This window comes from Bos indicus, chromosome 6 (genome assembly GCF_029378745.1).
Source record: "Bos indicus isolate NIAB-ARS_2022 breed Sahiwal x Tharparkar chromosome 6, NIAB-ARS_B.indTharparkar_mat_pri_1.0, whole genome shotgun sequence".
Classification (NCBI taxonomy): Eukaryota; Metazoa; Chordata; class Mammalia; order Artiodactyla; family Bovidae; genus Bos; species Bos indicus.
Window position 1 is genome coordinate 59,589,856 of NC_091765.1, and position 26,658 is coordinate 59,616,513.

Genomic DNA, 26,658 nt, shown 5'->3' on the forward strand with positions numbered 1-26,658 from the left:
GTCGCTGGCTTGTAGCAAACTTTTAGCTTCTTGTAGGCAAAGCTATCATTATTATTTAGGCAGGTTGCAAAGATTCTTGTCAGACTGCTGGAGACTTGGTCACTAGTGGTTTCTACTGACCGTTATTTATATGAATGAAAAGTATCAACGTGTGGAATAACAATCCCATTGAGGGTCAAGTACAGAAACCAGTCATGATAGCTTCTCTTACTTCTCATTCTGTCCACCTCTTATTCCACATACATGTATGTAATCTGCTTTTTCTCTGTGAATTAGCTTTTGAAGTAAATGTACATGTTCAGAATTTGCAATAAAAAGGTATATCAGCAGGTTAGTTTCAATGGAAGGCCACGTTTAAGTTCTTAAAAGACAATTTCTAAAGTTTCCCAGATGCCCGTAAGAACTCATCCTGTTATATTCTCCCTCAGTCACTGTAAGCCATGTAGTCAGAAGTCTGAAGGTGGCCTTTGTTTCCTTATGGGGATGTGCGAAGTCCAGAATCTAAACAGAAAATATGCAAAGACATTTTATCAGCTTGCGACATACCAAGAGGGTACATGAATACTCAGGGTTCCACACTACTATATAATGCTGCATTTCTTGGTTTTATTTGAAACAATGCATATTTTTAGCATTTTATGGTAGGATTTTACACTTGTCATTTACACAAATTACAAGGTTCTCTTCAAGTCTTTTAAAAAATTTTTTAAAAATTCAGCCCATGTGCAGCACAAGAATATGCAAAACTACTTTACATTATACACACTTTTTATCAAAGGAGATACAAAATTCTGGCTTGTAGTTTTAGACAAATACAAGAAGCTTCAAACTAGACACAAAGGGTTAACATTAATTCTCAAATATAAGTCTGCACTTTGTGTTGTATTTCTCTGAGATGTGAATACCAAATTCCTAAGAGATTTTACTTTTTCCTTTTTCAAAGGAAAAATGACAAATTTCCCTTAAGTCCCTCCCCATCAGCTCAGTCCTACTCTCCCATCCCTTAGTGCCAGACACTTGCTTCGTATTAAAAAAAATCCAAGGTGGGCCATTTACATTTTGTATATGGACCAGATCCTTTGAGCTAACTTCTCTCTTGCAAAAATCTAAGCAGCCATAACTGATGGGAATGGCTGCTACACTACGTTAGCTATGACTTCACGCTAGGTAATCTAGTCAGCTATGATGCTGAATGGTCAGTTAAAAGGAGACGAGAGAGAGGCGGCCTCTACCAGTGTGCTTTTTATTGGTGGCAAATTGGTGGCCTTAAGAATCAAGCTGTCTGATGCTAAGAGAACTTCAACATCTAAACAGAACATGCCCACTGATGGCTTGAGGGACTTCTCTGATGCTTATGCATAGATATTCTTTTTCAGCATGTTGGAGGCAATATCTTATCTTTCTAAAGGATTATGAAGAGGCAATAAGGAAGAGTAGAACTTTTTCTGCCCTTTTAAAAGGTAATATCTGGTATCCATTGTTCCCTAGCCATCATCCAATACCTAAATGTGTGTATATGCATATTTAAGAGAATTATCCATCTTTCAGTCAGTCAGTATACAGCCAACTCTTGATTACCTATGAGAACATTAAGTGACATTTACTACCAACAAATTTTACATTTAACATTATCATCCTTTTTGGACACAGGTCATGTTCACTCTTTACATCTCACGTAGACTTACAGCCTGTCAAGACCAAGTTATCACACAAACATTTATGTCCTCAAACCCACGCCAGGTGTGCGCAAGGACACTGAGCACATTCAGATGGGGCTTTGGGGAAAGGGCTTAAGTGGAGAGTGGGGGCAGGTGAGAAAGGACCAATCTCGAGTTCCTCCTGAATTAGCTCTTACGGTATGCTTTGTTACTTTAATTTTATGATTAATTATGTGATTTTATGCAAAATCCAAAACCTGAGGCATAGTCACTGTTTTGTATAGATAATGGAGAGTTGACTGTAATCATGTTGTTTCTTTATAACTTTAGCCCTTTCACATAAAAACTGCACAGGAAAACATAATGTGATAAAAAGATTAAAAAAGACTACCATATGACATCTAGAAGCATTTATTTTATGCAAAAAACTTAAATATGAATATGTGTACACGAAAAGTGCACACATTACCTATGCTGAACAATGCCAAGAAACAATATATTGATGCAATAGTTGTCTTCAAAAAAAACATAAAAACGGAGCCCAGACTGGCAGACAAAAGCAAAACACTTATTCCCAACAGCACAATGCTGAAACTGATAGCAATCCTAAGCACCTCCCACTTTCCTTACAAAGCTGCCAAAGTCCAACTATTTAAAAAGAATTGACTTTTTTTTACATCAATAATAAAAATCTGGTGACAAACATTATAAAACCAAATGCTGGACAGTTTTTACTCCTTTAAAATTTCAAATATTCCAACATAATCACAGGAGTAAAAACCACTTTAAAGTGATATGCTTTATGAAACAGACAACAATATGTACATTTATTGCAAATTATATTAAACTAAAATGGAGGGGAAATCAAAATATGAAGTGATATGAAATCAATAATAATTTTAATTATTTTCTCACTCTGATAAAAATCAGAAAGCAACATTTATAAAATTACCACCACATCACTTTTCATAGCAGGGAACTGAAATCTGTACATCTCATTTTGCAGAAAAGTAGGCAGGCAGAAAGAATTATACATAAAAGTTTCCAAAAGGAAAAAAAAAAGACATTTAATCTGATTTCTCTTCTTCTAAAAAATTAATTCAGTAGACTTCTATTTTTTTTTTCTTGTGTAACACGGGAAATTCCTGGCTCTAAAATTGATGAATTTTCATTGTCAGTGTAAGGACACCCTGTTACTTTCTTTAAAATAAAGACTGCAGCATGGAAATTAATGGTGTATTATGCCGTTAAACTCCAGATATGCAGGAACTGGAACCAAGTGTTAAGCAATTTGCTTAATTATTGACTTTTCATAAGAAAAGTCTGGGGGGAGGGTGGAAAAGAGTTGCTTTTAGCCTCTCTCTCAAGAGTTTCTGCTGTACATTTCCATCAAAGGAGTTGTGGTCATGTGAAAAAAGGAAGTAATAGCTTTTTTCAGTTTTCAAGGCAGAAAGTGTGTTCTGAAGTTAGCTTCATTGTCTGTTCAACATCATTCTGAATCCAAGTTTTTGCAGAAGCTAGAGCCTGCTTCTGTTTGGCCTTCATTTTCTCCCTTTGCAAATAAATTTCTCTTTTTACCTTGGGGATAGGAGTAGAAGAAAACAATGTTAGTAAGATAAAAACAGGAAAACAAACCATACATAATTTCTTTTCTATAGTTATTATCTAAAATCTGAAAACATTTTTTTCATTTTTCACATGAGACTTTACTTGATTTATGAATCTTTTCCTAAACTATATAAAAACAAAATACCAATTAAGAAGTTTTTATAAGCATTGCTACCCAATGCCCAATTTGCTTATTACTACAATAAAACACTAAAAGCTATTTGAAATAATTTTTAATACTTCCAAAATTATTAGACAACTATGGCAAAATGAATTTAAGAAGCAGCAAAAGTTAAGTTCTGTTCTTTAGTGCACTAAAAAAGGAGGAAAATTTAGTTTAATTCTGCTATGAAGACTCTCCCATTGATTCTATTTCCCATAAAGGGAGGGAAAATTATGACCCCTGGAGGATGAAGTAATGGGATAGGGTCTCTTCTTCTTCTCCCTTCATCTACTCCTCTCTGGGACGAGAAAAAAGCTGTCTAAGGGGTGAGGGAGTGGTAGGTGGGGAAAACTGAGCATGCTGGAGTTCTGGTCTGTGTGAGGTTATTTGTTCAATTTAGGGGCAAAGTACTAGTAGTTACCTAGCCTATGTCATCCCACATTTGGGGGTGGGGTGGAAAGTCATGGCTTGCAGGATCTCAGTTCCTGGGCCAGGGACTGAACCTGGGCCAGGGCAGTGAAAACCAGGAAGCCTAATCACTAGGCCGCCAGGAAACTCCTTATCATTCCACACTTTTAATCAGCCATTGAGACTGTGTCTCCTTGACAATTCCAAACTTGGGAAAGAAAGATAAGGGGGATGTTTACTTATATTCCCAAACCCTGTTATATATACCTTTTATAAAGGTAACAATGCTAACAACAAAAAAAGTTATCTAAGATTCTTATACAGTATTAATTTGTTATAATAGAATATAATAATATATCAAAGAATCCTCTACAAACTGCCTGCTGCACCTTCAGGAAGCTTCCCTTGACTAGCTCTGAGTCCTCAGTATCTTTCTGGCTGCTCTCACAGACCAACGATCCAGGTCACCGGAAGAATTTCCTGGACTTGGTTCTATGTCCCAAAGTGAACTGCCATCACTTCCAAGCACTTGGCTTCTGAAAAATTTCATATTATTTTGATAAAAATTCACTTGAATTTTATAATACTGAAGAACTGATATATGGTTGTTTAATACATAAGGAAACATATTTAGGGGATACTTCTAAAATATAAATTTGTGATGTGAGGAAACCTTCTCAGTATACAAAGGAGCACAGGAAATCAGTAAATTCTTTGCTTAATAAATATTCCAAGATTCTTGAATACTCTAATACTAAGCATACTACACAAAACACGTTAATCCAAAACTGCTGTTATCCTATTGATAAATTCCTTAAATTCAGTTTTCCCATATGTCCCAAGTTTAAGGATTGCATCTCTATGGGTGTTTATTGATATTTTCTTGTCCATGGAAGAATTTGGTCTTAAAGGTAAATAAAACATACTAAACAATCAGGACACCTATAAAAACACATTTTCAGTGCAAAACATTTCGGATTGTTTGCCATTTGGATAATAGTTTAAAAACAAAGGAAAAACAAGTGAACTAATAACTGAAAAGATGGTGAATCCTCCATTCTCAAACTCAGGAGGCCAACATTAAGTGTCCAGTTGTACAGATACTATTTCCCAACTACAGTATACAAATGGCTGAGTTTTATAAACCTACAGAGTAAATTCAAGGAATTTTCTCAAAAGAATTAACAATTTCAAATGCAGCCCAAAATATAAACAGGAATGTTTGTTGGAACACACACACAGAAGCTGATGGGAATACATTTATTGCAAAAATCCAAAGGGACCTAAAAAATCCTACAGGTATGTTTACAAGTCAAAACCCTGAATTATTAAATGAATTATGTAAGTAGAAATCATACTAAAAATTATTACTTACTCAATGTTGTCAGTGAGAGGACCTAATAAGAGGAATTCTAGAGGGGTGTGCACTTGCTGCAGTAAGTGATGGCCATGCTATGTAAATGGCTGCAGAAGCTACCACTTAAGGGTCCTGCTTTATAGGGCTGGATTAATGGGGTTACAAACAAAGCATCTAGACTGTAGCTGAAATATACTAGGGCCTCAAAATTGCTTTTCATTAATTAGTTAATCAGTTCAGTTCAGTCACTCAGTCATGTCCAGCTCTTTGCGACCCCATGAATCACAGCACGCCAGGCGTCCCTGTCCATCACCAACTTCTGGAGTTTACCCAAACTCATGTCCATCGAGTCGGTGATGCCATCCAGCCATCTCATCCTCTGTCATCCCCTTCTCCTCCTGCCCCCAATCCCTCCCAGCATTAGAACACCCAGGACTGATCTCCTTTAGGATGGACTGGTTGGATCTCCTTGCAGTCCAAGGGACTCTCAAGAGTCTTCTCCAACACCACAGTTCAAAAGCATCAATTCTTCAGCGCTCAGCTTTATAGTCCAACTCTCACATCCATACATGACCACTGGAAAAACCATAGCCTTGACTAGATGGACCTTTGTTGGCAAAGTAATGTCTCTGCTTCTGAATATGCTATTTACTTTGGTCATAACTTTCCTTCCAAGGAATGTGTGTTTTAATTTCATGGCTGCAGTCACCATCTGCAGTGATTTTGGAGCCCCCCAAAATAAAGTCTGACACTGTTTCCCCGTCTATTTCCCATGAAGTGATGGGACCAGATGCCATGATTTTCGTTTTCTGAATGTTGAGCTTTAAGCCAACATTTTCACTCTCCTCTTTCACTTTCATCAAGAGAATTTTTTTCAGTTCCTCTTCATTTTCTGCCATAAGGGTGGTGTCATCTGCATATCTGAGGTTATTGATAGTTCTCCCGGCAATCTTGATTCCAGCTTGTGCTTCCTCCAGCACAGCGTTTCTCATGATGTACTCTGCACAGAAGTTAAATAAGCAGGGTGACAATATACAGCCTTGACGGGCTCCTTTTCCTATTTGGAACCAGTCTGTTGTTCCATGTCCAGTTCTAACTGCTGCTTCCTGACGTGCGTATAGATTTCTCAGGAGGCAGGGAGGGTGGTCTGGTATTCCCATCTCTTTCAGAACTTTCCAGTTTATTGTGATCCACACAGTCAAAGGCATAGTCAATAAAGCAGAAATACATGTTTTTCTGGAATTCACTTCCTTTTTCCATGATCCAGTGGATGTTGGCACTGATGTTGGCAATGTGGTCAATAAAGTTTAATAATCATAAAATACGCTAAGAGTATAAATACCAAGTAATAAAATTGGGCCAGTTTTCTGGAGGTGATGCTAGTAGTACCCAGTGTAGACTGACTGACTACCTTGAGGAGATCTGACACTCAGATCTAAAACGAGAGATGGCATATAGGAGGTAGGATAATGCCAGGAAAGGCTCTTTTCAGATGTTAATGTAAAGACAGTTGTGACCAGAGCAGCAACGGACCATCAGTGAAGTGAGAAATTAAGTAAAATGTGTGAAGAGTAATGCAAGGTAAAGAAAAAGACTGACAAAGTAGCGTCTGGAGTTAGATACTAGGGTCACAGAGAGGCACAGTATGCCCGGCCTTGTTTCTCAAAGGCTTACATTCAAGCTGAAAATCTGGGGCCAAATTAAATTACTTTTAGCACAGTGATCCAGACCCAGCTTTGGTTCCACAATGCAAGGACCCTAGGCTACACTTCAAGTTGCCAGGGCAGTAAATGACCTGATCCTACCACCACTCTGGGTTCATTCTTAGCTCAGAAATGCAGTGCTTGATGGCTGTCAGCATTGGCAACCCTGTCTCTTTTATTAATTACATGGTTGAAAGTGTACTGATAATCTTAACAGGCTGATTCAAGGTGTTTATATTAGCTCTGTATTCTGAATTGTTCAGTCATGTGGCTTTAACTTGTATCTGATTCTCACTGGGTCTCAGGAAAATACAGGTGAGATATCAAATCAGAAAATACAGGTTAAGATGTCAAATCAATTGCTGGTAATTTTTGCACTTAATGAAAAGTATGCTTAGAAACTTACAGGAAGGTGAAAGCTAGAGTTTCCCATGAAATAAAAATAAAATCGGCACCTTCAGAATTTTGACCAGTGTTTTGTCCAGCTAAAGGCGAGAACAATAGCTGAGTCACAAGTAACTTCTGTTTAGTGTGTCTACTCCTTTTACTTGGTGGTGGTGGTGCTTCAGTTGCTAGAGTGACCCTTTGTGACCCCATGAACTGCAGCACATCAGGCTTCCTTGTCCTTTACCAACTCCCGAAGCTTGCTCAAACTCATGTCCATCGAGTCGGTGATGCCATCCAACCATCTCATCCTCTGTCACCCTAATTTCGCTCCTGCCCTCAGTCTTTTCCAGCATCAGGGTCTTTTCCAATGAGTTAGCTCTTTGTATCAGGTGGCCAAAGTATTGGAGCTCAGCTTCAGCATCAGTCCTTCCAATGAATATTCAGGGTGGATTCCCTTTAGGATGGACTGGTTTGATCTTCTTGCTGTCCAAGGGACTCTTAAGAGTCTTCTCCAACACCAGTTTGAAAGCATCAATTCTTCGATGCTGGCTCAGTGTTCTTTATGGACTCTGACATCCACACATGACTACTGGAAAAATCACAGCTTTGACTATATGGACCTTTGCTGGCAAGGTGATGTCTGCTTTTTTTTTTTTTTTAATATAAATTTATTTAATTGGAAGCTAATTACTTTACAATATTGTATTGGTTTTGCCATACATCAACATGAATCTGCCACAGGTATACACGTGTTCCCCATCCTGAACTCCCCTCCCTCTACCCTCCCCATACCAATATACTGTCATAGCGTTTCTGCCAGGAGAAAGTGTCTGAATTGTGTGGCTTCAGTCACTGTCTGCAGTGATTTTGAAGCCCAAGAAAATAAAGTCTGTCACTGTTTCCACTTTCCCCCCTCTATTTGCCATGAAGTGCTACACATTAAAACATCTCTTTACACATTAAGAGGAGAAACAAATAAGAGTTCTGAATGTTCATGGTTTAGAGGAGAAATATTACCAACTGGAACTGTCTCTATTAACAATACAGTGTTAACAAGGGACACGACCAGGATTCAAAACCCCTGCTCTGTGTAGCACCAACCAGGTGGCCTGGGAAAGTAACTGTTTCAGGTCTAACCTCCTTATTTCTAACATACAGTTGGTACTTGCTTTTTTTTTTTTTTTTTAATTTTATTTTTAAACTTTACATAATTGTATTAGTTTTGCCAAATATCAAAATGAATCCGCCACAGGTATACATGTGTTCCCCATCCTGAACCCTTCTCCCTCCCCAGGTACTTGCTTTATAAAGATGGTTGCCTTAAATAGACGTTTAACAACCTTTCCCTATTACCACTATTATTTCTACCAATATACCGAAAACCCCACACATTATTCCACCTACTATTCACTGCAGTCCTTCAATGCTCTCATAGTGTTACGTGCTTCATTTAAGTTTGGCACTTTCAAGAACATCTGATCTCTCCCTTGGTTTTCTCCCTCTCTAAAGCTGATAATGCCAGGGCTTATCTCTGCATGAATTCTGAAATAGGTTTAAAAGGTGACTACAGTTTTTGTCTGATTTAAACTATGATTATTTTAATAAACTAGCTTCTTATGTAATAATTTAAAAAATTAACTGTATGCAAACATTTTCCACTTTATGGAATAAAGTTTCACATATATAAACTACATTAGTTATAAAGTCTTTTCAAAGTATCCTCTATTAAACTAGTTTTGTATGCATGTATAGTACTCATAGAATTAAGACTAAATTTTACCTTAATAGGACAATATAATATGGACTCCAGAGTGACAATGTCTGGTTTTAATCCTGCCTCTCTACTTTGCTTATTCATGTAAGCAAAGGGACCAAAAGCTGCGCGGACTCTCTATTCTTGGATTTCTTCCTCTTTATAAACTAGGGATAATGACAGTACTTACCCATGTAGCGAAGTTTTAAGCACTTAATAGGTTAACAAAGAGTTTAGAATTGAGCCTGACTAATAATAAGCAGTGTATTAGTGTTAACTATTATCAGTCTTCTGTAACAATTTTTTAAGTGAAACAAAATATGTAACATAAAATTTACAATTTTAATCACTCTTATGTACACAGTTTGGTGTGCATTAAGTACATTTACACTGTTGTACAATCACTGCCATTTATCTCTATTAGGCTGGTACAAAAGTAATTGTGGTTTCAGACCTTGAATTTTAAATCATTATAACTAGGTTCAAACACATCTTTATTAATCAAAATAGGAACCAACACATTTTTTCCCAACTAACACATTTTTGTCAACAAAAAATGAGTTTATTCCTGTATGTAAAAATTCGTGCTTCAGGATTCAACAAACTCTTAGAAAACATTTTCTGCCTCCTGTTGGCTGTGGTAGCATTTTCCTTGCAGAAAACTGTAGAGATGCTTAAAGACGTAGTAGTCAACCAGTGAGAGGTCAGGTGAATATGGTGAATGAGGCAAAACTTCATGGCCCAATTTGTTTAACTTTTTAAGTGTTGGTTTTGCGATGTGTGGTGGAGAACTGTCAGGGAGAACTGGACCATTCTGTTGACTAATCCTGGCTGCAGGCATCGTGGTTTTCAGTGCATCTCATCGATTGTTGAGCATACTTCTCAGATGTAAGGGCTTTGCCAGTATTCAGAAAGCTGAATATGAGCAGCAGACCACCAGACAGTGACCATGACCTTTTTTTTGTGCAAGTCTGGTTTTGGGAAGTGCTTTTGGAGCTTCTTCTTGGTCCAACCATTGAGCTGGTCGTTACCAGTTGTCAAATAAAATCCACTTTTTGTCGCCTGTCACAATAACCTGAGAAATGGTTCCTTGTTGTTGCACAGAATAAGAGAAGATGACATTTCAAAATGACGACAACTTTTGATTTGCAGTCAGCTCATGAGCCACCCACTTATCGAGCCTTTTCACCTTTGCAATTTGCTTCAAGTGCCAAACAGCCGTAGAATGGTTGACGGCGAGTTCTTCGGCAACTTCTTGTGTAGTTGCAAGAGGATAAGCTATGATGATTGCTTTCAACCGGTCATTGTCCACTTCTGATGCCCTGCCACTATGCTCCTCATCTTCAAGGCTGTTGTCTCCTTTGCAAAATTTCTTGAACCACCACTGCACTGTACGTTCATTAGCAGTTCCTGGGCCAAGTGTGTTGTTGACTTTGTGAGTTGTCTCCGCTGTTTTACAACCCATTTTGAACTTAAAATCGTTTGAATTTGCTTTTTGTCTAACATCATTTCTACAGTCTACAATAAATGCAATGTCATTAGCAAAAAAAAAAAAAAAGGCAAGAAATGCACATTAAAATGATGTAAAACATAAATACATTTATTTAAGAATGTATATGAATATCAAAGAGCAGAGTTCAATAACACAAACCTGCAATTACTTTTGCACAACCTAATAAACAATATTAGGATTAATATTTTAATAGAATATTTTCATCCTCCCAAACTGAAATGCCGTATCTATTAAACAGCAATGCCTAGTCCCCCACCCCCATCCCCTGGCAACCACCTCATTCTGCCTCTATGAATTTAATTGGACTACTCTAGGATTTCATGTAAGTGGAATCATACACTGTTTGTCCTTTTGGGTCTGGCTTATTTCACTTAGCATAATGAATGTCTTTAAGGTTCATCCATATTGTAGCATGAGTCAGAATTTCACTGCTTTATGTAGTAATAAAAATAATTCTTATGTTTTTATCAGTCAATAGACCTAGAGTGAAAGTTTTTCTGCTCTCTTCTGGCTGGGAAGTATATTCTTGGAGGGCAAGAATCTATCTATTTTGGATACTTATGTATTGCCAACACCCAGCACAACGATGGCAGTCTAATCTGTCTGTATTTGTTAGAAGAACAAATGAGAAGTGTAAAGAGCAATACTCATCTGCCTATAATGCGTTTATTTCTATGCAAGAGGATATCGTGAGTAATATAGAGTTTCTGGAGTAATTAGGTTTCCAAACAAAAGTCATAATGCTAGAATTTAAGGGCAGAGTTGTATATTAGATTCAGGAAAGAATGGAAAAGACAAAAGGAAGCCTGGCAGAAAGTTTCAGAATGTCCTTCCATGTTTTGTTAGCCATGAATTAATAGTTAATAAATCAATCAGAAGTTTCTAAGATAAGTGCACAGTATTTATTCTACTGAAGTACTATCATGAACACTGTCACAAAGAATTTTGTATTGTGTGTAACACATCGCCCAACCAATCTACTAACTGGCATACTTAAGACTTCTAAGGTATCTTTTCACTCTTAAAAGAGATATTTTAAGATTTTTCAGAAGGCCCAAAGCCATTTTAAATCAAGAGCAGTTTCTGGCAGGTAAGCCATTTTTGTTGGGTTTGTTTAATGCTTTGGGGGCAATGGTGTAACTAAAAGCAGAGCAATGGGTTTTACAATGCTCAATTTCAGAGACAAGGTTGGTTGCTACTGAAAATATTTTCAGGGTTCAAGTATATTTCAGGGTTCATGGATATTTTGGTTAGATGGCAAAAGGACAGCTTGTGACAGATAAGATCAGGTGGCTCAGGTGGCCTGGGTGTGAGATCAGTAGTATTTTATGCGGGTGAGGAAAAGCCAGAATTCTAGAAACCCTTTAGAGAATTCTGGCTATCTTTTCCAATGAAATTTCTTCAGTTTTTGCATAACTAAAAATATATTAAGGGGTAAAGCAACTAGAATTCAAAACAGTGGTTAATTACTGAGCATTTATTCTACACAAGGCATTTTGTTAAGTGCTTTCTATTTAATGATCCATTTAATTCTTAGAACAATCCTTTGGGGAAGGTATTATCATATTGTCTTACTGATGAAGATAAGGAGGCCAATGTTAAGTATGTTGTTACAGGTCAAAGGTCCAGGTTTGAGGAGAAAATAAGAAAATTTGCCCCCAATATTGGCTTTCTACTTTTAGTCCATAAAACTGGAAGTGAGTATAAGAAACACCCATTACTTAGTCAGATTTGGGCCTGGATCAGCTGCCATTAGATGCTGAAAAGGTACTTAGAGACATTTAAAATATAACAAATTTAATAACCCGAAACTTCAGAATTTCATAAATGTTAATTTAAAAACCTAACCCAAACATGATCAAAGACGAGCAGCTGTGAGGTTATTCTCATTGGGAAGGGTAGGGGAGAGAAGTAAGTTGTTGACGTATATTAAAGTTTACTATAACAAGTGGAATTAAAGAGCAAGATATACTTGTTCATGTGTCATGACATCTATTTACTCCATTCTGGGACTTCTGTATCAAAAAAGTAGCCGTTTATATTTAGTAAACCCCATGCAACTATGTGAAGAAGACCAAGATAATAATATCCTTGCTAATAAATAGAAATACCAAAATACCATATTCTAATTTAGGAGATCTCTCTTCAAATTGTTGTCCTGAAGGTTATGAGATTAAAAACAAATGCCATCATAACTTACTGAGGAAAACCAGGGGGCAGTTTTCACTCCCAAATGGCTAGGTATTTGGCTGTTATGGATGGCAACTAGGAATAAAACAAAATGTCTAAACTCAAAGTTCAGAAAGAATGGAGTACATTACCTTTGCAAGTCAATCTGTCTCTCTGTCGGTGCTGCCTTTTTGGCTGTGTCTTGCAGTTTGGGTGCTTTGGCATTACCTGCTTCCAGACCTCCAGGGCTCTCCTGACTGACTGCAGCTCTCTTTCTTCCCTTACTAAGAGGTTTATTTATATCATCATTTTTGGTTGCATTGCCCTGAGATTCAGATTTGGGTCGACGTCCTCTCCTGGGTTTTGAAGGGGCAGGTGGTCCTGATTCATCTGCTTTCTCATCTGTTTTTTGTTGGATATTCTCTGCACCAGCTGCTGTTACTGTTCTTTTCTTTCCTCGGTCACTGCTGATGTTGCCCTGGGCAGACTGATCAGAATTAATTTCCTAGAAGAACAGAAAACAATTTTATGAACAGAAATTCCTTAAATATCACTGATCTGACTAGAAGAAGCATTCTGCAAGTATTTTAGGAGTTGGGATTTCAGGGTTTCTAACTCACTGCTTATGTCCCACGAGGAATGTAAATTCCTTAAGGGTAAGGACTGAACATGATACCTAACCATGCTGCTGCTGCTGCTAAGTTGCTTCAGTCGTGTCCGACTCTATGCGACCCCACAGATGGCAGCCCACCAGGCTCCCCCGTCCCTGGGATTCTCCAGGCAAAAACACTGGAGTGGGTTGCCATTTCCTTTTCCAATGCATGAAACTGAAAAGTGAAAGTGAGGTCGCTCAGTTGTATCCGACTCTTAGTGACCCCATGGACTGCAGCCTACCAGGCTCCTCCATCCATGGGATTTTCCAGGCAAGAGTACTGGAGTGGGGTGCCATTGCCTTCTCCGTACCTAACCATAGTGCGTGGCATATATTATACTCAGTAAATATGTATTAAATGGTACAGGCAGTTACATGAGAAAACCTACTCAGCTGTTCTTTCACACTCATTTTAAATAAAAACGTCCTTTTTATTGCTAGTATGTTCTTAATGCTACAACTTTTCAAAAGCAGGGAGGATGTTTTCATAATTCAATGTTATTTTCTTTCTCTATGATGCGTCTAACTATAATAATCTTCATAGTTCTGTAACAGAAAGTTCTTTATCATCTCACTTCACTCATTCATTCAAACTTTTGTCTCTTCTTATTGGATCGGTCATTAACCTATTTCTTCCTGAACATTCTCTTTTTTTTCCTCCTCCTAGTTTGGCATACATATTGTCATCTAAAATGTTTAAGCTAATAAAATTCGATTTTAGTGTAACAGACATAACAGACATTAGGAGGAATAATAGTTTTCAGGATGAAAGTGACCTTTATACAAATGAAATTTAGGAATCAACTGTAATAATTTGAATTGATTCAAGGGAAACAAAGGACCACTATCATCATCCAAAAAATTAAGACTATATCTTTTCAGTTAATTAACTTTCATTTCCCCTCAAAATGTTTTCAGAATGACTGGGAAACACATATAAATCTTTCATGTTTCAAGATAATTTACTTAAATGAAAACTCATGAAAATAGTATCTTAAGTTAGAAAATTCAAAAATCAGTGTTTCATGTTGAGGATTTAAAACATTAAAGTAAACTTTATCTTAAGAGAACAGATAATACATGAAGGAAAAAGAGTAAGGTGGTCCACACAGGGTAAACTGTTGAACAGTATACAGCGGATTAGACAGAGATATGCAAAGTCACCTGGTGAAAGATGGTGATTCCTGGGCAAAATAAAAAGGCCAATAAAGATGACTAAGTGTGGTTAAACCTGAAGTAGAAACCATTCACTCAACTTAGTGTCTATTACATGTAGTGGCTGCTGTGCATAGATTGGGGAACAAAACTGATACTGTTCTGGTCCTCAACAGATGAGCATAATAGATGATTAATCTTTTTTAAAGAGTAAACAAACATTTAAGTACAGATTACCCTAAGTGCTAAAGAGATTAAAGAAAGGGGAATTCAGGGAAAAAAAATAAATAAATAAAAGGAAACACCAATTTGATTATTCTGGGGAATAACAGTATCAGAGCAAGGCTTACCATGTGAAAAGTAAAGTGTTCTAGACAGATGCAAGAGGCAGCATGAAGCACCCAAAGAAGGAAAGAGTTTGGAAGATTTAAGTAACTTGAAGTGATGTGAGACTGGTGTATGGCAGGAGAAGCAAGCACGGGCCAGATCATGAATGCTTTATGGGACCTTTAAGAAATCTGATTTTATTTTCAGTGCTAATAAAAGTTGTTGTTGTATAGTTGCTAAGTTGTGTCCGACTCTTTTGTGACCCCATGGACTGTAGCCCACCAAGGTCCTCTGTCCATAATAAAAGTCACTGACTTTAAATAGAGGGCAAACAGAATCCAAATTATCTTTTTAAAAAGATCACATTGGGTGCTATATTGGGTGACTAGATCAGAAGGAAGCAAGAGTGTTAACGAGAAGGTATAACTACTACAGCATCAGAAGTTGAGTTACTGAGTTCCCTGGTGGCCTGGGTTTGATCTCTAGTTAGTGAAGTTCCCACAAGCTGTGCGGCATGGCCAGAAAAAAAAAAAACAAAAACAGATAATTTAAAAAAGGGCAAATATGAACAAGCAATTCACATAAGAGTACATCCAAATGGTCAACAAAAGTAAATATAAAATTAAAACAATAGTGGGGTATTAGTTTTGATACTTTAAACAGAAAAAGATTCAAAAGAACTATAAAACCTGCTGATGGTGGATATGTAGAGAAAAAAGTACCCGCTTAGTAGAAATGTCAGGTGTTCTAACTTTCTGAGAAAACAATATGGAAATATCTAAAATCTCTAGTATTTTACTACTTGACCCAGCAATCCCACTACTAGAACTCAGCCCCTAGAAAAAAAATCACCAGTAAGTTTAATGCAACATTGTTTGCACTAACAAAGAAGGGGGAAAGGATTTATGTGTATACGAGTAAGAAAATGATAACTCTGGAGAGAAAAATTTGAACACACAAGATAAGGCTGTTTAATAGGGGAAAAAAGACTGTATTAAAAGTCATGTACATGATCATATTTACATATTTATGAACATTATGTATATGTGCATATGGATAACAAACTCATGCAAAAACCAAATGAAGAGGCATGAAGGCATAGTCATGCCTACAGTCAGCTACAGGCATGAAGAAAGACTCTAAAGGGCAACACTGGCAGTACTGCTTGCCTGCATCCGTGGAATGTTAGTATCTTACTTCTTTTAACCACCTCTCGTATTCATTCTTCATATTACAATTTGATTTCTCTCACTGAGTGAATAATAGAAAATGTTCTGATCTGTAAACATACATATCCAACTTGTTGGATAGTTTTTATTTATATAACTAATTAACTGGTTTACACATCAACCTCTTCGAGAAACTGGTTAGCAAGAAACACTCCTTTAGATCATATCTTCTTTTAATATACTAGCAACACACTGTTTTGAGCATGCAAGACTGAGGACCAGATCCTGGAAAGAAATGATCATATCAATTTATGGGAGATCTGACTGGGAAGCTATCAGGCTTTTGCCAAAACATGACATGTCTCTTTAGGCAACACTGAATCGTTAAAACATTCTTTGGAAGTATGAAAAAGTTAAAACAGGGTTTGGAACAAAACAATATAATATTACAGGTCAAGCAAAGTCACATTTTGGCCCCTCAAAAATTAGAATTTAAATATCCAATTTATCTTTTATACAATTTTACCACAGAGGTTGGGAAGGTTATAGATTAGCCGTTTGTACTAGGTAAACATTTGCATCTCTGTACTACCTCTTAATACACATGACAAGCATGTTTAACTAAGTATCTGTAACAATATGCATTTCTGCATCGAAGCATGTTTATGCTGAATATTTAATTCTATAAAAAGATCCCACAATATCTACATCTATTGGCTTCTGAATTCTAACACCTTTGAGAGGTTCCCTGAATCTACTGACATAGTGAAGTTCAGCTAGCAAAGAGCACGGAGTATGGACAGTGAGAGACTGACCAAAAAATGAACCTTATCAGGACTTCCCTGGTGTCCAGTGGTTAAAAACCCACCTTCCACTGCAGGGGATGCAGGTTCGATCCCTGGTCAGGGAACTAAGATCCAACATACCACAGGGTGACTAAGCTTGCATGCCTCAACCAAGCCTCAATGTAGCCAAATAAATAAATAAATATGTATATAAATGCTTGGGGCTGGTGCACTGGGACAACCCAGAGGGATGGTATGGGGAGGGAGGAGGGTTCAGGATGGGGAACATGTGTATACCTGTGGCAGATTCATGTTGATATATGGCAAAACCAATACAATATTGTAAAGTTAAAAAAAAAAAAAAAAAAAAAAGGATAGGGGCATTAAAAAAAAAACCCCTATCTGTTCAGTTTGAGTTCAGACAACGAGTTTCGATAGGAAAGGTTCAGCTACTGTGGAATGACTGTATAGTCCTATATTTTATGTACCTGAGGGTAATTCCTAAAACATCTTATAAATACCATAAATATATGGTGTGTAAAAAAAGTATGTCAAAAATATGATTCTACGGAAAAAAAATATTACTATTCTTATACTATTCCAACTGAGGAAAGTTATCCTCCTACCAATGTTACATTCCTTTCTATCCTGCCAAAAAATTAAGAATATTGGGAGCTATAGATAAAAGATCCACCATCAAAGAAAGAATGCAGCTGTTCAATACATAAAAACTCAAACATTATGGCTAGCTCATAAGTTTAACTTAAACAAACAAGAAGTGTTGATCTCTGGCGGGAGTCAATGAAGTATTTGAAAACAAGATCCCAAAACCCCTCAGGTCCTATTCTTTCAAGGCACTGGGAAAAGTAGTGCGGTAGAAGGATACCATTACGGGTGACACACAAGCTCTGGTTAAATGAAGAAAGTGAACACAGAATCATTTCTGGAGAGAGAAAGCACAGTAAGCATAGGTACACACATGTATAGTATGTAGTATACATTAATGTACTGACCATGGGTTTTTCACTCCTGTCATGAAACTGTAGTAAGAATCTCCATGGGAGAAACTCATTAAATTTAAAAATTTACCTTATTCTTTACTGGGTCAATATTCTTTACTGGTGTGACAGAAATAATTCTTACAGGGTTCTCCTCATTTTCACTAACACCAGTTTCTGCTGCCTCTGAACTCTGTTCCCTGTTGAAGAAAAACAAACCAAAGCTTCTTCATTTGACCACATGAATACAAATTTTACTCTCTCACTATACCAATAAGAAAACAGGAGGCTGAGACTGGCTTAGAAGGCTGGCCAAGTTAGCAAGACTCATATCTGTGGCTACAGCCTACTGCCCTATTACACCAAGTTACTGATTTCCACTTAACCTTACTAATCTAAGAAAGAAATGACTGCCTAAAGTCACCTGATAGATTAGTTGTCAAGAAACAAACAACATAACTCTTCTATAAGCCTATCTGCTGGGGTGGAAAATGCTAAAACCAAGCAAAAGTACAGCAGATTAAGACTATCATTTTCTTCAGTCTGTGTTCTTAATTAGTTCTGTAAGACAGGGGGCTGCTAGAAAAGGCCACGGGAGAGGTGTTTGACGCCCACCATCCATGTAAACCAGAGATGCCCCACGTTAATATTTTTATATCTTTGGATTCTACTGCTAAAAATGTGTTTAAAACACTACCAGTTGAATTTATTCTTAAAATATCATGAATCAGAATAAAATCTTTAAAAGCCTCATTATTCAGTAAGAGTAGGGTCAGGTGGAAATTTTTATGCAGTAGCTAAGACAGTAAACACCTGACATGTTAAACATGGAATCTTTAACAATAAGTGGCAAATGTTATTAACAATGTTATCTTTATTCATGCTATACTAAATCTCGAGTTAAAAAGCATATAAATAAATTTGTTTAAAGAGTTATATTTTCAGTTTTCCTAAGTGTTAAATTTGCACATATACACACACTTCCAAGTAAATTAGTTTTACTGTACTACAAATTCTTTTTTTTTATTTAACTTTTCTATACATTTAGAATGCTAAATGGTTTCCCAAAGTGTAATACACACTCAATTACCATCATTAATTATACTAAAATTCAGCAGTATGTTTTTTACTAAGATGTTCCCTAAAGTCCATTTTTGTGATGTGCTTTAAGAAAAGGAATTGAAAGATGTATCAAGTAGTGAGTGATCATAACAAAAACAACTGAAGAAAAAAAATTGCCTTGGTCGATTTCCGGTGGAAGGGTTCAGCTCTGAATTTACATTAATATTGCTTCCGGTCTCAGCTCCAGTGCTTCTAACATATGGTTTCCTTCCCGTTGCTGACAAAGGCTTGTTTACAGCACCTAGTACTCCAGCAGGTTTTGGCTAGAAATTACATATATGCATGTTATTTTATACCTTACTAAAAGGAATACATATAAATTTATACACATGTAAGGGATTATTGTTCTGCTTAAGCCCAGGAATTGTTAAGACAGTTGTTATTGGGAAGTTAAATCCTAAATTTATTAGAAATGATAATTCTTTAATACTGTGTCTGAACATAATTTGAAGTCAGAAGTATTACTTCTTTTAAAAATAACTATGCAAAAAAAACCACAACTATGCACTATTTAATTATTCTTTATTGTTCAATTAAAATAAAAAGTGCCCCTAAAACAGTGAAATACTGAGTAAGACATAGTAATGCCTTACAGATAAAAAACTACTGAGTGTATATAGTTTTAACAGTTTAGATTCTTTATTAAATATTAAATTTCCTTTTTCCTTTTAGATAGCATATTACCTTTATAGGATATAAACTAACTTATTAATACTTTAAAATTATTTCTTTTTTCTTACACATCTAAATTTATTATATCATTTTTCAGGGAAATTTGCTTTGTGAATTCTAAATAACTTGAACCCTATCCGTACTGATGAGGACACATGGTTTTAACTCAAAAATGGTTCATGGCAGAAAAAAGTCCAAGAGAACAAATGCTTTAGATGCTACAATCCACAACATGATGTCTAAGAATCAGGAACCATAAAACCTGAGGGATGTTTAAAGGTTAGCAGTAATATGCACAGGAGATAAAGATCCCCCAATTATCTAGTATATAATACCTTTCCTGTTAACAGAAGTACTCTTGTCTCTTCTGAAATATAACTCTTGTCATTACAGAAGTCCTATCAAAAAAAAAAAGTGAACATGCATATTTTTATTGTTCATAAAAGACTTTTCAGGCATTATGCCTTACAGTAACAGGTTCATTTATGCTACGAAACCTATCAAATCATCAAAGCATTATTTCATGAACCATACCATAAGTTTAGTTTTAAAATTAAATCAAGTGACACACAAGACTTAGTCAAATTTAGAGATAAATTAGGCAAATTACTTTTTTTTTTTTTTCTTTTTTTTTGGGTGAAGGTGAAAAACAACTAAAAATTTATCCTATAAATATGATTAAAAATGTTCTGGACCCTCGTCATGAGGCTGTGGGATAGTCTATGAGAGAGGCTATAGCGGTGGATGGTAGTGGGTCTCCACCTTCTGCGCAGATCATATTTTCTGCCATTGACGAAGAAAAGGAGGGAGACTGTGCTCTACCTCCGGAGGAAGGAGAGGGCTTACAGGACGCTGCGGCCAGGCGCCCTGACGAGCCCCCTCCCCCTCTACACAAACCTTTAAAAATTTATCCAACAATTTCTGATTTAAGGCGACTACTCCACCTCCGCTTGCACCTCCCAGGGCCTAAAAATTCCCCAGTTTACATCCAAAGTCTCCCAGAGCATTGTATAAGGCTGAAAAAGATAAAAAAGATTTCTTTTAAACAAAGGAGCTTTAAAAAAAAAAAAAACACACAATATACAGAGCCTGCTCCTTGCAGAAAACCCCCTCAGGGGGGCCTCACCCAAGCAAAAAAAAAAGAAAAAGAAAAAAGAAAAAAAAAAGTGAAAAAGAAAAAAGGAAAGAAAATAGAGAAAGATCTAAAGATAGAGAAAAAGCTAAAGAGTGAAAAGGAGAGAGGAACAGAGAAGGAAGGAATCAGGGAACTCAGCAAGATTGAGAAAGGAAGTTAGAAAAAGAGATACAGAGAGAAAGAGGGAGAAAAAAAAAAAAGAGAAAGAGGGTAAAGGGAAAGAAACGAAGGAAAGAGAAGGGTAGCGAAAAAGGAAGGGGGAGAGAAAAGTAAGAAAAGCAGGAAGAGATGAAGAGAGAGAGAGAGAGAGACTGTAAGAGACGCTGTGACCAGGTGCCCTGGCGAGCCCCCTCCCTCTCTGCGCAAACCTTAAAAAAAAAAAGAAAAGAAAAACGTATCCACCACTTTCTGATTTAAGGCGATCGCCGCCGCCTCCATTTGCGCCTTCCAGGGCCCAAGAGTTCCCCACTTTGCCCCCAAAGCCTCTCAAAGTGTTGCCTAAGACTGAGGAAGATAAAAAGTTTTTTGAATAGTGGAGATTTTAAAACAGACTGCGTGCACAATATGCAGAGCACCGCAAATTACTTTTTGTTTTTGTCCATGCCACATGGCTTGTGGGATCTTAGTTCCTTGACCAGGGACTGAATCCAGGATATTGGCATTGAAAGTATGGAATCCTAACCACTGGATCACCAAGGAATTCCCTTAAATCACATTTAAAATAAAACATACTTCTTCTATTAGTTTCCAGTTTACTCAATGAACTGTGTTCACCTACACTCTATTATAAAATTTACTTCCTTTTTTGGCTGTGTCACACATGTGGGATCTTTCCCACCAAGGGTTGAACACAGGCCCCCTGCAATGGACGTGCAGACTCTTTAACCACTGCACTACCAGGGAATTTACTTCTGTGCTCCCAAAGCACCCAAAATGGTACTAAGCATATATCAGGCACTTAATACTCACTAAAAGAACCCCACATAGGATCTCAAGAAAACTGTTTTTGTTTGGTTGCTAAGTTGTGTCTGACTCTTTTGCAAATCCATGGATGGTAGCTCACTCAGACTCCTCTGTATATAGGACTTCCCAGGCAAAAATACTGGAGTGGATTGCCATTTCCTTCTCCAGGGGATCTTCCCAGTCCAGGGATCACACTCCTTTCTCCTGCATTGGCAGTGGATTCTTTACCATTGAGCCACCAGAGAACCCTCAAGAAAATTATCCTTACTGAAACAAAAAAAATCTTTTACTTTAATTAAAAATATTTTGTTTCTTAGAACCATAAGTAGACTGCAAATCATAAAGGTAAATACACCATCAAAATCTAATAAAGGCGATCATAATGTTCTTGGGCAGCAGTGATATTAACTAGTTAATAAATGAATTTAAACCAAACGTGGACACTGATGATACTTTCTTAAAAGTTATATCTATACAAAACTTAAAGAGTTCAATCTGATCATGTGGTGGCTCTCTCTGTTAATTACCCTGGGAATAGCACGAGTAAACCACAAGTCACAGAAGCCAAATGATCTATTATCATCCGGATGTTCATCATTTCTAAGTAATCACCTTAAAAATTATTTTTTCTTTTACTAAGTTGACCTTCACACTAGTGTCATAGAAAAGAACAAAATGGCTTAAATGTGCCTATGAAGAAATCATACTTTCAATATGAAGTCTAGGCAAGGCTGTATCTTTCTTTTCTTCCTTACAAAGGCTTTTATACAGCCAAAATAAATGTTACATCAAGATATACTATAATATCACTAGGCTCATGATCTTAATATCCCTAATTTTCTTGTGTTTGAACTTACACCATATTAAAAGCAGTATATTAGAAAAGGAAATGAGGCAAGATGCTCACTGAAAATGGAAACTCTAAGTATTATTATGAAGGCTAAAAGCATTCTAAGTTTCATATCAAAACAAAAATCAATTAGAATGAGATAGTAATAAACAGCAACTTAAATTCTCGATGACAGGACTACTACTGTATGTAAATTCTATATAGGTACTATTCTAGTCATAATAGCCCTGGGTCAGCAATAAAGTAAATTTAAATTCAAGAGCTCATGTAGGAGTATTTATAAAGACCAGTAAATTCAATTAGAAGGCAAGTAACTTTGCAATCTTTATTATTCCTATTAAAACCAGGCATAAATTCTGAGTACTAGATCATTAAAGAAAACTGGATATAAATTTTTGTTGAAATTTTTAAATGCCATATTTTTTCCATTAAAAATATTGATTTTTTTAAAAAAACAAACAACAGGAAAGTTAAAACTTCAAAATGTCACCTTAAAGTGGATAATAAATAAAATGCAATCTGTTAAAAAAAAAAAGGTCTTAAAATCCAAATTAGCTGGAAAAATTTAAAGCGCTATTAGTTGGCTGAAAAATTTACTTACGTGGAAAACTTCATTTGTTGCTAGCAGAATAAATGTACTATGTATTATTAATAATGTTATTATTATTGTTCAGTCACTAAGTCAGGTCCTACTCTTTTGCAGCCCCATGGACTGCCTGCTAGGCTCCTCTGTCCATGAGATTTCCAGGGCAAGAATATTAGACTGGGTTGCTATTTTCTTTTCCAGGAGGTCTTCTGAACACAGGGATAGAACCCATGTCTCTGGCATTGGCAGGCGGATTCTTTACCACTGAGCCACCTGGGAAGCCCCATTATTAACAATACCACTAATTAACGCTTCCTTTTGACTAACTCTTATAGACCTAGGCATATTAGTAATAGTTCACAGGTATTATCATCATCTGCATTTTAGAGATGAAGAAATTGAAGCTTAGAAGAGTTAACTTGGGTGCGTGTTCAGTGGTTTAGCTGTGTGTCTGACTCTCTGTGACCCCACAGACTAGCCTACCAGGCTTCTCTGTCCATGGAATTTTCCCAGCAAGAAATCTGGAGTGGGTTGCCATTTCCTCCTCCAGGGGATCTTCACGACCCAGGCATCAAACCCATATCTCCTGCATTGCAGGCAGATCCTTTACGGCTGAGCCGCCGGGGAAGTCTGTTAACTTCGAATCCAGGTCTGTCAATTGCCAAGACCAATTCCATTCATACTGATACTTTATTTCATATATAGATGTATATAATTTACACTCTACCATTTTATTTCTTGTCTGAAAAAATACTAACAGTGTTTTAACAGGATGAGATGAAAACAATTTAAGAAATTTGAAAATTCCTCTTACATATTAGAAATATCCAGAAGGAATAGCTCACATAGGAACACCACCACCAAGCTTGATTTGTATTCTCTACTCTGTAAGGTGAGAATGATATTTTTCAGGCTTTGGAAGACAGTCTCCGCTTTCTTGATAAACTCACAGAGGTATTTTTTTTTTACTTTGTAGTTAAGACAGTCTAGTATTTGCCACCAGGATGACAGTAACAAATTTAAACAAGTTCAGTACAGTAGAAAAATGAAGAGAAGAAAGTTACCTTTTCAGGTTGTGTAAAAAATTTCACTGGCAGGACTGGATCCTTTGGTGACTCTGCATTGCACAAAGCACTTTTACTATTTATCACGCACAGGGCCACATCACACACTGTATAAAGTTTCTAGGGAGGGAACAAATCACGTTAACTTTCAGGAGGGCAAAATAAGCACAGGTACCAGTTCTACCCAATATGTAACACGGAATCAACACAGTAATATGGGGCTATTGTTTATTCCTTGAACATCCTGCATGTTGTCTCTGGCACTTCTTCTGATGTAACCTCCTAGTAACAAGAACAAAAAAGTCCCCTTCATTTTACTTTAACATGAATGCCAAGTATGCATTAAAAACAACAAACTAAAGGAAACATACAAGAAGAATATCTACTGGTCTGTAACACTTACTTACTAGTTCTTAAGATAGCATAGTTATAAATTTCACTAGTTCTTATCCCCATGCTCTGTACATATTTTAATATCTTTTTCAGAGTAATAAACAGTCTTCAAAAATTAGAATTCAATGTAATGAAAGAAAAAGTACATATATTTATAAACTATAAGCATATATTTTTATAAGCATTCTGTAATCTATTTATTATACAACAGGAAAAACAAGTGGGACAAGGGTCACATTGCTTTTTCCGTGTAATTTCTTAATAGTCACTGGCCTAATATATATCTTACTTCATTTGTCTTGGATTCATCTGGAGACTGGGCATCTTTTGTTAGCTTGATATTCTCTGCCATCTTTTTCATAAAGGCATGGCTATTATTTTCATTTTTTGTCATTAAAACTTCAAGCATGAACCAGAGGCACCTAAATGAAACATATTCACTTAATAAAGAGACTAATTGCAGGTTCTTTTGCTGAGTGGATAAAATAGTTTACTGGGAAGTTCTGTTGTTCGAGTATACAAAGAATAAAACTCTAATGATTAATAGAAATATCTTGTTAATAACATTCAATTAAAATAAGATATAACATCACAAATAACAAACATGAACATATAGCTTAATATGAGAAAGCCTGACAGTTTCATGAGGCATACACATGAAGAGTCATTCTATAGGTATTTAATAAACATTTAGATAATATAATGTGTATTAATATCCAGCAATGACGAGCAAACCAGCATACAGCATAGTCTTGCCATTTTGACCATTTGTAAGCTATTTATCCTATGACCTAGGGCTCATATGTAATTCTACTGTGACATAACTCTGAATATCATGTGTTATGAGACTGGTGTGCATATAACGAGTAATTCAGCGAAACAGTCACATTTCAAATCATTTTTCTGTTTTCCGCTTGTTATTTATTTTATAGTCATTTAATACATAAAGTGTCTGGTGACACCTGAATTTCTAAGTAAATTGGGATGAAGATTAGAATCATCTGAGGAACTTACATTGCCAAATCTAGAATCAAAATCTATTATTAAGTTCCCATGATGATTTTTTAGGCAACCACCATGGACTTACTGCTTTACTCTATCAAGAGGAGAAAAAAATCACTTGAAGATAATCTGTGTGTACTTCTTTGCCTATAGTATATATATATGTTTTAAAAGACTACTGTAAAGGAAAATTTAGCATTAGGTTAATGGAGTTTGCTTTTAGTAGACCTGTCTTGCAAAAATACCAAACTCAGTCCTTCAGGTAGGAATGAAAGAACACTAAACAGTATCTTGAAACCGTAAGAAAAAAAAAAAAAAACTGGTAAAGGTAACAAAGCTAAAATATAAGGCCAGCATTACTGAGCTTCTGATTTGTAACTCCTTTTTAAATATATGATTTAAAAAGCAAATGCAGGGAATTCCCTGGTGGCTCAATGGTAAAGAATCTGCCTGCCAATGAAGGAGACAAGGGTTTGATTCCTGATCCAAGAAGATCCTATATGTTGCAGAGCAACTAAATCCTTGTACCCCAATTGTTAAGCCTGTGTGCCAGAGCCCAGGAACCACAACTATAGAGCCCATGTGCCGCGACTACTGAAGCCCACGTGCCTCAGAGCCTGTGCTCTGCAAGAGAAGCCACCACCATAAGAAACCTGAGCACCGCAACTGGAGAGCAGACTCCGCTCTCTACAACTAGAGAAGAGCCTGCCAGCAACAAAGACCCAGCACAGCCGAAAACAAGTAAATAAACCAAAAGCATAAAAATAATCCCATCTATGTGAAAAGAAATGATATATAAAGATATAATTTGTATCAATTACAATATAAAGGGAATGAAACAGAGATGTATAAGAGCAGAGAAGGAAGTGGCAACCCACTCCAGTACTCTTGCCTGGGAAATTCCATGGATGGAGGAGGCTGGTATGCTACAGTCTATGCGGTTGCAAAGAGTTGGACACAAAGGAGCGATTTCATATTTCACAAGAGCAGAGTATCTCTACACTAGTGAAACTAAGTTGCTATTATTCAAAATAGGTCGTTACAACTTTAAGATGTTAAGAGTAAT

General features: G+C 36.6%; 1 protein-coding gene across 4 annotated transcripts in view; it reads right to left on the minus strand.

The window, feature by feature from the left end:
* Nucleotides 1-586: 586 nt before the first annotated feature.
* The window catches only part of PDS5A (PDS5 cohesin associated factor A), a 135,423-nt gene continuing 109,351 nt past the window's right edge, over nt 587-26,658 (minus strand). For 3 of the 4 annotated variants that reach the window (XM_070791321.1, XM_070791323.1, XM_070791322.1), the window contains 7 exons: nt 24,880-25,012; nt 24,198-24,317; nt 19,935-19,997; nt 19,045-19,190; nt 17,897-18,005; nt 12,872-13,224; nt 587-3,236 (listed from right to left, as the gene is read on the minus strand). In XM_070791321.1, coding sequence (XP_070647422.1) covers nt 3,233-3,236; nt 12,872-13,224; nt 17,897-18,005; nt 19,045-19,190; nt 19,935-19,997; nt 24,198-24,317; nt 24,880-25,012 — 928 coding nt within the window. In that variant the 3' untranslated portion in view covers nt 587-3,232. Of the gene's footprint in view, nt 3,237-12,871; nt 13,225-17,896; nt 18,006-19,044; nt 19,191-19,934; nt 19,998-23,947; nt 24,019-24,197; nt 24,318-24,879; nt 25,013-26,658 lie in introns of those variants that run through there. The other variant, XM_070791324.1, reaches the window with a different exon arrangement.